This window comes from Cavia porcellus, unplaced genomic scaffold (assembly GCF_034190915.1).
Source record: "Cavia porcellus strain 051 isolate PalLab524CR breed Dunkin Hartley unplaced genomic scaffold, mCavPor4.1 scaffold_1, whole genome shotgun sequence".
Classification (NCBI taxonomy): domain Eukaryota; kingdom Metazoa; phylum Chordata; class Mammalia; order Rodentia; family Caviidae; genus Cavia; species Cavia porcellus.
In genome coordinates, this window is record NW_026947484.1 from 81,412,685 (window position 1) to 81,425,145 (window position 12,461).

The 12,461-nt window shown below is 32.4% G+C and overlaps 1 protein-coding gene and 1 pseudogene across 3 annotated transcripts in view; one reads left to right on the top strand and one right to left on the bottom strand.

The window, feature by feature from the left end:
• The window catches only part of Ric1 (RIC1 homolog, RAB6A GEF complex partner 1), a 166,025-nt gene that overhangs the window by 86,796 nt on the left and 66,768 nt on the right, over positions 1–12,461 (top strand). For 2 of the 3 annotated variants that reach the window (XM_063250756.1, XM_003472180.5), the window contains exons 4-7: positions 5,870–5,977; positions 8,246–8,388; positions 8,596–8,732; positions 10,927–11,018. In XM_063250756.1, the coding sequence (XP_063106826.1) occupies positions 5,870–5,977; positions 8,246–8,388; positions 8,596–8,732; positions 10,927–11,018 (480 nt within the window). The remainder of the gene's footprint in view (positions 1–5,869; positions 5,978–8,245; positions 8,389–8,595; positions 8,733–10,926; positions 11,019–12,461) is intronic. The other variant, XM_063250760.1, reaches the window with a different exon arrangement.
• On the bottom strand, positions 1,601–1,701 carry LOC111757515 (U6 spliceosomal RNA; annotated as a pseudogene).

The window sequence follows — 12,461 nt, forward strand, 5'->3', positions numbered from 1 at the left end:
AAGCAACTAACTAGATTCTTTGCACTTACAGGCTTTTTATTAATTTTATTGGTAAAAAAACAGATAAAAGTGATTAGATTCATTTGTACCACCGATGGTTCAAGCTAGTAGAAATGTCTTTTATCAGATTGATATAAGGTTCTTATATACCTGTTCAGGGCTTTTATCATGGATAGATGTTGGATTTTGTCAAAGGTTTTTCCTACTTCTGTTGAGATGGCCATGCGATTTGTGTTCTTGCTTCTTTTCGTGATGTGTTACATTACTGATTTGCATATTTTTAACCTTTTTTTTTTGTCAGTTGAACTCAAGTCCTCTTGCCAGGCAGTTGCTGTTCTTCTGAACTGTATCCTTGGGCATGATTTGCATATTTTTAACGACCATTGTATCCTTGAAATGAAGCCTAGTTAGTCACGATATATGATGTGTTTCATGGTACTCTTTTGCAAGAATCTTGTTGAGAAATTTGGCATCTGTTTTCATTAAAGCAGTTTTTTTTTTAGTTGAATCATCCTGTTTTGTGTATTTTTTTTTTTTTTTTTTTTGTCTTTTTCATTTTTATCGGTACCGGGGATCAAACTCACGACTGCCTGCTTGCAAGGCAGGTACTTATGCCGCTGAGCTAAATCCCCAGCCCCTAATCATCTCGTTTTGAAAACAAGGTAATATTAGCTCCCAGAAATGAGTTTGGTAATGCTGTTTCCCTTTCCAATTTCAATAAAGAGTTTAAGGAGTCTTGTTTTTGTGGTACTGAGAATCGAACTTACTCAGGCTGGCACTTACGCCACTAAGAGGAGTCTTGACATTAGAACTTCAGGGAAGTTCCCATTGAATTCACTGATGAGTCTGTCAGGTTCTGCGCTTTTCTTCATTGGTAGGTTTTTAATTATTGTTTCAGTTTCATTGCCTGGTATTGCATTTTTTAGGTTTTTATATCTGTATTGGTACAACTTTTGTAATTTATATGTATCTAGGACTCTACCCATTGGGGAGTTGGGTCCATTATTTTTGAAAAGTGCTGGCTTACTTCAGTCATTATATTATTTCCATGTTGCTAATTCCTTTATTTTTTTCTCCTGTGCATAATTATTTACTGGTACTATCTGGTGTATTGATTCCATTAGACTTTTTGCCATTCCTGGCTTACATGTCTCTGAGGGGTACCTTTGAAATTCTTTGGAGTGATAGGTTGGTGGTCATGAATTTCTTAAGGTAGTCTTTGTCATGAAAAGACCTTATTTCTTACTTTTGAAAGATACATTGGATACATTAGTCTCAGTTGAAAGCTGTTTTCTTTTAATGCTTGGTACGCTTTATTCCAAACTCTTCTGGCCTTTAAGATTTATGTTGAGAAGTTGGGTGTGATTCTAATGGGTTTATCTTTATTAAATTTTTGTTGCTTTTTTCTTAACAAATTCTGAGATTCTTTGTGTTGAACTTCTGAGATTTTGTCTATGATGTGTCAGGGAGAAGTTCTTTTCTGATTGTGGCAGTTGGGGTTTGTATTGTGTGCCTTGCATATCTGTATGTTAAATTCTATCATTAGAATTTGGAAAGTTTTCTGCTATGATTCCCTGGTTTTTCATGCCTTTTGTGCTCTAAAAATATGTCATATTTCACAGATTTGTATGTAATCTTTACACAGGGGCCATGCCAATCTTGTCATTCCAGTTTTAGTATGTGTACTGCTGAAGTAAGCACTCTAGCATTTTTTGTAGTTCATGTCTACTTGTGACAAATCCTTTACGCTTTTTTCTTGAAGTCTGTAAATTTCTTCTTTATTTGTTGACATTCTTTGTTGACATTTTTTCTTTCAGCATTTGCAATGTGTTATCATTCCAGTTTGTTCTTGCCTATATAGTATCTGATAAGAAACTGGCTGTTAATCTTACTGAGGTCCCCTAATACATGAAATTCACTTCTTTTTCTGCTTTCAAGATTTTGTTTTCGGAAAATCTGAATACATTTCAGTATAAATTCTTTCAAATTTATCTTATGTAGAGTGTGCTGAGTTTCTTGCATGAAAGTTCATATGTTAATCAACTTTAGAAAGTTTTCAATCATTAATTCTTTAAATATACTTTCTGTTCTGTTCTTTTCCTTTCCTTTCCTTGACTTTGGTCCTACTGCTATACATCTGCTGAAATGCATGATGTTATTCCCACCAATCTCTTAAGCCTTGTTCATTTTTCTTCATTTTTTTTTCTTTTTCTACTTCTTAGACTGCATCGTTTTATAAAATACACTCCAAAATGTGATTGCCACAAATTATTTATTTGTGAAAATTCTGACAACTCTGTTATTTGATTCCCTGCCTAGAATTAGCATTAATCCTTTCTCTTGCATTTTAGACCAAAGGAAGTCATGGGGCCATCCCTAATTTTAAGTAGCTAAGAAACCAGTTTTGCTTTGCTTTGCTTTGCTTTGCTTTGCTTTGCTAAGTGTGAAAAACTATTAACTATTTCCTAATTAACCTACAATCTCTACTCATTTCTCTGTTCTTATCCCCATCTGTTCTTTAGCATTCATCTCATTGCAGTATTTTGTAGTATAAAGGTTATCATGTTTGTCTTAAGGATAACTTTCACTTGCTTCCAATTTGACATTGAAGCCACAAGCTCATATGTTCATGCTTTCATTTATCAGCTTTGTGATCAAAACCAGAGTTTAGTGTTTCTAAGATTACATTTTTTCTCTGAGAAAAATTAGAAAAATAAGTCTTGTTCCAAAAATTACAGATGATTGGTTGAGGTAATGTGTGCTGAACACTTTGTAGACTTTCATAGTAAATACTCAGAACTGATTGACACTCCCAAAACTTTTTAGAATGTCAAGTGCTTTTCATAACATAGCTTGTCTTCCAGACTCATTCTCTAATCTTCAAATTATATTGAACCAAAAGTAATATTTTTATTAGTTATTTCTTCGTTAATGTAATTTTTTAAAGTTTGTTGTATTTTTATCATGTTTGGAAGATGAGATGGAAACTTATCTCTAATTTTATAGTGGAAGTCAATGAGAAATCATGTCTTATTTAAATTTGCTTTTAAAAATGTACCATATTACTTTAAATTACTTACAGAAAGAAAAATAGCAGTTTCTTGTCTTTTAAGTAGTGAGGTTTCCGTTTATTATCTTAAAAATCATCAAAAAAATGAAATATTTCCATCTTTAATGAAAGTTAAAAGTATTTCTAAGTTAAAAAGCTAAAAATTGGAAAGTAAAGAGTGAATGACTTAGGAAGACTTTTTGAACCTGAGTGCCTAAGTACATCTAGGATACTGATAAAAATAACCTCATTGTACCTGCAAATCCAAAAAGGCTGAGGAATTAGATTCAGTAGTACTGCAGGATTTGTTAGTGAGACAGGAATTATAGAGAGATTGATTGAAAAATCTAAATAAGAAACAAGGGTCCCTTTATTTCACTTCACTGAGAGAGGAAGTATACTGTCTTATTGAATTAGAGTGTTTCCAGACACATGGCAGGGCAGGAATGAGATGTCCAACTAAAGATGGGGACTAAGTAAAACTCATCATACTGAACAGTAGCTCACCACGTCTCCCTCCTATGGTTGAATTCAGACTCATATATCTCATACTTAGATATCATAGGTAGTTTCAAGGGACCCTTCCTGGTGAAATTGAACCATTCCAAAAAAAGCTACTCAACAGGTACCAGTATTGAAAGACTTGAAGCAAAAAGCCAGCTGGTCATTACCCTGAAGTCTACCAATTGGTAAGACTAATCTGCACAAAGAGAACAAGATTTTGTCCAAAAATAAAATTAAGAACTGGGGACGAATTAACGCAGTGCCAAGGCTGTGGGTTTCATCCCGTGTTTGTAGGGTAGAGTGCAATGGAAAGGGGAGGTGAAAAGAGAAGAGATTCTTTCAAAGCGCTGGAAAGAATTGAAGAACTGTCTTTGGACACCGAACAAAAGACAAAAATAAAAGAGAAAATTAGAGGTTAATGTTAGGTTTAGTGTTTCACCTAATAAAGTTTTAGAAAGAGCTAATAGAAAATACATAACCTTATCAGAATACTAAGGAAACAAACATGTAAATTTCTCAGAGCTAAAGATACTACTACATTGAACAAGTCAAATGCTTAGTGCATTTGATACACATTCACATACTTGTATAAAGTACATCATTCTGAGGCTGTAGAATGTAATTCAGCAGTAGAGTGTATCTAGCATGCATGACCTCCCACACACAAAAAAAACAGCCTACATCATTCTGAAAATTCAGAAACTAGGGAAGACAAAAAGATCAAAATAAGAATGTCATTGCATGCTAGTGCTATATAGCTCTATGGCAGAGTTCTTAGCATGTGCAAGGTGACAAGGTTCAATCTTTAACACTGAAAAAAAAAAGGCAGTGACCCCCCACAGCCTCACATGAGAATATAAAAGACATTGTGGAAAATGGGGCAAAACATTTCAAATGTTGAGGATAGTATACTGGTTTGAGCTTCTCACACACTGTGTCAAATATATGCTAGAGAATGGTACAATAACAAATCCACGGGCATGGATTCAAAAGTAATCATCACCTTTTCCTCCGTACATATTTTTACAGTTTTAAAGCAAATTCCAGACACAGTACTATACCATTTAAACACTTAATGCTTCTGTTTTATCTGTGATAGACATTTTAATGAAACAAGCACTCTGAAATTACAGTCAGCAAAATGTACAATTTATTAATATCATCAGATACTTAGTTTTTATTTTCTCCATTTAACTCAAAGATATCCTCAAGAGTTGGCTTGTTCTAATTATAATCTCTTGCACTTTGTAGCTGTGTCTTTTTTCACCAAGGAAAACAACTTGTGTTTTTTCTTTTCATAGGCCTCTCTGTACTCTTTGAACTTTTCTCTGTATGTATTACTTTGAAAACTACAAATTAACATTAAAACAGTTACACTTGGAGAACATCTTGGAAATTCACCACAGAGTCCATGGTTAGCAGTTTAGAAGTGACTCTTATAAATTAATTACTCATGTTTTTCTTAGAGATGGTTATACTACTACCTGAACCTGTGTAAATATGAACTAGTTTAGCAATGTAGACATAAACTCAAATATTCTACATCTTTGCAGTAGCATGATGGGCTGGCAGTAAGCACTCCCCAAATTACATATGAATAATAGTCCGGAACTAAAAAGTGATCAACAAACAGTGTAATTCTGAGCATCAGTGAAATTGTCACAAAACCAGTAGACAGCCTTGAGGAAGAATAGAAGTCTAGTAGTGCACTCCTATGCCCTCTGGAAATAAAAAATCCAAAGGACCTCTAGTTCTTTGGAGAGTTGTGTGTGGCAATTCAGTTATTTGGCATTGACCTGAGCACTGTAGTGTCCTAAACACTGTAGTGCACCATTTAATATCATGGATTTAAAAAATTCAGCCATTTTGTTATTTATTACCAGGTAATTTGAGAAATAATCTAATTACATTTCTGATATATATACTAGTGTAGGAATCAGTGATAAGATATGGAATAAAAAGAAATAACTGTTTGAACCACCTGGAACATAACTGTATAGAATGATACATTTCTTCTGTCATTTACTAACCCAGAAAAGACCCTCATTTTAAACAAAATGTTCTCTTGAGAGTTCACTTCTGTATTAAACATTTTGTTTTGTTTTTTTAGTCTGCCCCCCCCAACAAGTTACATTGGTCAGTCTTATTTATGCTTGATAATAGGATCTGTCTGCTATAATGGAATTTAAATGTTTTTCATTTGAGAGTCTAAATGATAAACATCTGATTTTTAAGTTTGGTTATATTTACTTTTAGGTTAGCCATAGAGTGGGTGCAAATTCAATATCTTTCTCTTTAACCCTATGTTTCTTTTAGAGGAAGTCCACAAATGAAGGGGACACCCCATTTTAAGGAAGACCAGTGTGCTCCAGCATTAAATTTAGAGATGAGGAAAATATTGGATTTGCAGGCACCCATCATGAGGTACAGTGCTTTGGTTAAATGTGGCATTTTGTGATGACTAATCACATGACCAATAGAAAAACTGCGTTCACTTCTTGGGACTTGAAGACAGCCATTTAGCTTAGAAATATGTAAATTAATCCTTATAAGACATTTGAAATTTTATATGTGGCTTATTGTTATAATAAGGCTCATAAGTTTTGACACTGTAATTTTATTTTGAAATTATGTTTTTTGATGAGGTCTAGAAATGTTTGAGTGATATAACATACTCCATAGTCCTTAAAAAGATCCTGGCAAAAGTCATACAAGTTGAGGAAAGATTAAAGTGCTTTTGTTTCCAAAGCCTTTGTAAGTTTCTGGGAAGTATATGTACATTTGGATGAGGCTGGGATTTAGCTCAGCAGCATAAGCATCTGTCTTGCAAGTGCACAGTCATGAGTTCAATCCCCAGTACCGATCAAAAAAAAAAGACATTTGGAATAAAATTAGGCTTTTGGATCTGAGTATGAATAAAAGTTTTAGGACAAGTTAGACAAAAATACCAAAATGCTAAAATTGTATATTGATTGATATAAAAAACTTGTAATTTGGCTTTATCTCTTCAGTTACCTCATGGTTGACATTTTAGTTGTCGTTACTTTCGCTGCATATTATTTTCATTGTGTAGATGTAAGAAAATGTACTTAAATAATACGCAGTTGTGAAAACAGTGAGAATGTCCTTTACTGAAAGACTTTCCAAATACATTATTAAGTGAAAGAAAAAAGGTTTTTATAGTATTGCTGCTTAAGGTACTGTTTCTAAAAAGGAGATGGTAGTATTAGAATATTCACAATTCTAGAAGAATATATATGAAACTGAGGAAGAGAGCTGATGGTTGGGCAAGTTTTAAAGAAAGACTTTTACTCTGTACTTAAAAATAAAGATCTGTATGAATATAATATGAATGTACTAAAATACATAAATATAATACCCATTTTTAAAGACTCCTAATTCAAAGTTTTAATAAAAGGTTTCTTTCATCATTTTGCTTGCTAGAATACTATACAGAATGACAGTGAAACAAATTCCTGCAATTGATGAGCTATTACCTTTGCCTTGGTTAGTTCTTTTTATATGCTGTTCTCATAGACAAGAATGCCATTTTTGTTATTTCCTTAAATGTAATCAGTATTACAAAACACTGAGTTCAGGATACTCATCATCTTGGTCAGAAAGTTAATGATTACTTTAGATTTTTATTTCCACATAGAAATCCTTTTCAAGAATGTAATGATGGAAGTGTCTGTGAGTAACAAGGAACGTGAATATGTACAGACTTTACTTTCTATTCTACCTTGTGGCTAAAAACTATATCGTGCATGGAAATAGAATAGAAAGCCTTTTAAAAAAGAATTTCTAGATTTGGACTGTAGCTTGGTTGCTAGATCACATCCTTAGCATGAGCACTGACAAGGGTTCAATTCTACCAAAGTGTGTGTGTGTGTGAGGGGGGGATTTCTGCTACCTTTTGCAAGGTTAACATATTAGTTGCTAAGTTCTGCAAATTTAGGTTATTAGAAATATCTAATGTTTATTTCAAAATTATAAAATAACTGCATTTCAGAGCAATGTCATTAGCATCCCTACTGAAATTGGAGAGATTTCCTATACAGTTTTAAATTGACTAAAAAGACATGAAGGTTTTTATAAGCACTTCCATCCTATTAAAAATTTAAAACAGATAGGAATAATAATTATGTTGCTTACAGGAGTAAAAATACTATTTATATATTTATTCATTCATGCTCATTTTTGAGCATTATTTATTGTTGTCAAGATTATCAATTGTACCATCACTACATGTGGCTACTGTTACCAGGTATTATAGGTACAGAACACTTCCATCATTACTGAAAATTCTTGTTGGGATAATGTTGGGGGATTGTTACCTCTATATTCCCTAGCTCTAGATTATCATCCTAGAGTTAGTTTATTGTTGTTGTTATGAGTGGTTTATTGCCCTCTTTTCATGTCTTGTGTCACTTGTGCTTCTATTTTCCAATTTGCTGTTTTAGTATTTCATGTTTTTAACCCAGTTCATCAAGTTTGTATCTGTGGCAGCCAGAGTCTTTATTTATCCCAGAATTTCTGATTTTAGATTGAATTATATCTAAACTGCTAATTTGCAGACAAATGGAGATTTTGTGATCTTTTATGTATGAGTATTTTCTAAAGTAATACTCATTGCTTTCCCAGTATGGTCTTTTAAAAGTTAATTGAATTGAGTTGCTTATTTTCCTACAGTTTGCAGTCTGTGCTGGAAGATCTTCTGGTTGCTACTTCTGATGGACTACTTCATCTTATTCACTGGGAAGGAATGACAAATGGAAGGAAAGCCATTAATCTTTGCACAGTACCCTTTTCAGTAGATCTTCAGTCATCTAGAGGTAGTTATACCTGCTACGTAAGGTAGAACCAGCTGTTTAATATCTGATACAATTTTGTTAGAGGTTTTCTATGGATTGATTTTAATTGAATTGTTTAGGGTGTTAGGTCATCAATTTTGCCCTTGTAACTATTTTTGCAGGCTTTGCAAACAAAAATATGAGAGGCTTATATAATAATATTGTTTTAAATACTTATTTTTTCATCAGTAGGTTCATTCCTGGGCTTTACAGATGTGCATATCAAAGACATGGAATACTGTGCCACACTTGATGGATTTGCTGTTGTGTTTAATGATGGTAAAGTTGGATTTATTACACCAGTGTCAAGTAGATTTACTGCAGAGGTATGGCTTAACAAACTTGTTTTAAAAATGTGTATTTTTATGTAACAAAATTCACTCATTTCAAGTATATATTTCAATAATTTTAATAACTTTCACTAGTGATATAGCCACTAAGTTAATTTTAGGATATTTTATTTCTCACTCCATCATACAAAAAATAACTCATAGTCTTTATTTATTTTTGTATTACAAATTTTTTTTATTAATACATGTTGCAGTAGTATTGATTACATCTGTTGTGGGAAGTTTATATATGTACATAATGCATCTTATTGCCCTCTTACTTTTTGCATCCCTCAAATAAAGTTTGACTGTTTGTTTTATTTATTTACATTTATTAATTTTACACTCTATTATTAAATGCTTTTCCATTTTCTTTATTCATATAAGATTTAATCAAATTATACATATACACGGAATATAAGGGCAAAATTCAATCAGACATGTTGAAGAAAAATGATAGTTTTGGATGTGATGGGGATTTAGCTCAGTGGCATAATTGTTTGCCTGACAAGCGCAAGATTGTGAGTTCAGTCCCCAGTATTAAAAAAATAAAAATGCCAGGCATGGTGGCACATGCCTGTAGGCCCACCACTCAGGAGGCTGAGGCAGGAGGATTACTCTGAGTTCAAGATCAGCCTGGGTTACAGTGTAAGCTTAAGGCAACATGAACTGCATAGGGAGACGCTGTATCAAAAAAAAAAAAAAAAAAAAAAAAAGAAAAAGAAAAATGATAGTTTCTGCCCTGTTCTTATACTCAACTTCTGTTCTTGGAAACAATTACTTCATAATTCCTTTCCTAGTTGTTTTCAATATTTATCTTCAACTATTCTGTTTTCTTTAAGTTGTAGTTTTTCATCAACAGAGCATATATACTATGGTGGTCCTATAAGATTATATTGCTTAGTGGTGTCATACCCTTCTTATATTTCTCTGATATTTGCACAACAAAATCACCTAACAAAAGATTTGTCATATGTCCTATCATTGAGTGATTCATCTGTGTTTAGACAGATTATATAACTCATTTTGGAATTAAATACAACCTTTAAAATAGTATAGTTTTAACAGTTGCAAATATAGTGCATCAATAATGTCTCCTGTTGGAATCATTCAAAAATAAAGTGCTTTATTAATAGCATGCTACTTTTGTATGCTTACTAAAGGTCATGACCTTTGCCTTATAGTTTACAAGCTTTTGTTTTGGCAAATAAGGACAGATTGTGAACTAAATCTGTTCAGATTTTTTTTTTTTTTTTGTCTTTTTCATTTTTATCGGTACCGGGGATCGAACTCACGACCACCTGCTTGCAAGGCAGGTGCTTATGCCGCTGAGCTAAATCCCCAGCCCCATCTGTTCAGATTTAGCTGAACTGAATCTGTTCTGTATCTGTATATGAAACTGACTAGCATATAAGATTAATGATGTCATTTAGTGAATGCTTAATTGTTGAATAGTAACCATTGTACGTACTAGATAGTGTAAATCTTTGAGTCACCATGAAAGGAAATTTACAGACAAGAAAATTAAAGTTTGGAAATGTCAGGTAATCATTTGAGTTAGGCTTGAGCTGTTATGCTGTTAATCATACTGCATAGTAAGGGAATAACAAAGATTAGTAAGCAATAGACAAGTCACAAATTGCTTCTAGAAAACAGAACAAAGAAAATTCAGTATTTTTCACTGACCATTAAACACTATATGCTATGTAGGTGATGAGAATATTAATGAGCAAATGAGTTTCAATTTCTAGTAGCAAAAGGTTTACAACAAAAGTCATCTTCATTTACTGTGTGTTTATAGGGATTGAATATCCTTTTTTTTTTTTTTTTTTTTTTTTTTTTTTTTTTTTTAGTGTTTAAATAGATTAACATTGACTGAGCTCATTTGGGTTGTTTATTAAACCATTAATGAAAGGCTTGAAATTTTAAGGGAGGGAGACTATTCAGATGGTAATCCTGATGAGGTATATCCTATGCAGATGACCAGATGAAGCCTTGTGAAACTACATTTTATTGTAAGAGAATTATGTTGTTTAGATTTGGAGGGGCCTGGGGATGTAGCTCAGTGGTAGTAGTGCTTGCCTAGCATGCCTGAAGCCCTGAGTGCAATCCCTAGTAGCACCAAAAAGTTAAAAAAAAGAGTAAACTTAGAGGAACATTTTCAGATCTTATCTCTGTTTATTTATTATAGCAGCTTCATGGAGTTTGGCCACAAGATGTTGTTGATGGAACATGTGTAGCAGTAAATAACAGATACCGGCTAATGGCATTTGGATGTACAAGGTAACTGATAAGAGTCTTCTGAATTTATAAGAATTATTGGCAAAAATAAATGGGGCGAGCAGGGATTTAGCTCAGTGGCACAGGCATCTGCTTGGCAAATGTGAGATTGTGAATTCAATCCCTAGTACCAAAAAAAAGATTTTTTTTTATTTTACTTTTTTATTTTTTATCTTGAGACAAGGTCTCATAAAGTTGCTATTTTTGCCTAACCTGGGCTCAGATTTACAATGCTTAACCCTCTATAGAGTGCTGGGATTATAGATATGTCACCACATCCAGCCAGAAATAATTTTTTAAATTTAAGATATTTTGACATGCTTATAAAACTTTTATCATGCCATCATAATTTAGGAATTATCCTTTATATAAAATCTAAAGGTATTTTTATTGAGATTTTTTTCTTTTAAAGTCCTCTGTAAGACATCAGTGTTAGTAATAACTTTAAATTAGTGAGTGTATCTTAATGAAGCTCTTATATAAAATAAGCTCCTTGCTTTAATTCATATAATGTATATTTTAAAAATAATTCATTCTACTAATATCTGTATACTTACCATTTACCAGGTATAGTTCTAAACACTGGTACATTTAAAAAAATATCTACTTTTGTTGAGCTTATAGTTTAACTCAATAAAAAGATTATGAATCATAATGTTGCCTTGCAATGTGTGTATTGCTTTTGATTTTTAAAGTTTTCTTAAATATAAAATATTCCACTTTGCTCTCAAAATGAGACCTGGTTCAGTAGAACATCATTTCTAGTTTGGTTCCAGCTTCATGATCTCCATCCAAGTTAAATGTCAAAGTTTTTTTATTTGTATAAGTAATATAACCTACTAAAAATTAGCACCTTAATTCTGCTGCCAGTAATTTTTTTCCAAATAATGTCTTTGTAAAATAGGAAATCTTTATCTTTGATTTCAACTTGTTCTTAGCACATACTGTCTAATTAAGGAGTTAAGTATAGAAATACAAATTAAGTTCAACAAAAAAAAGAAAAGCATCTTTGATATATTTATTGGATTTTATTTGGTCATATCTTATGTAGATTTCTAAATCTATGTTCACAAATACATCTTACCTATAATTTTTCTTCATCTGCGGTTAAGGTTATATTTGTCTCACAACAGTTGCGAATTCTTTCACATCGCTGTTAATTTTTTAATGTGCAAGAATTTGTGGTAAACCCATCTAGATATGGAGTTTTCTAGAATATTTTGGAGTACTGATTCAATTTGACTGATATGATTGACTAAGACAATTTAGATTTCTATATAAGCTATTTTGGCAAGTTGTATTTTCCTAGGAATTGGTTTCTTTCATATATAGTTTCAAATTGATTGGCATAAAGTTTATTATCTTCTTTGATTTTCATATTATAAAATAAAAGCATACATACAGCAGTAATGCACAATTCAAATACTAAGTTTCACAGATAATTGT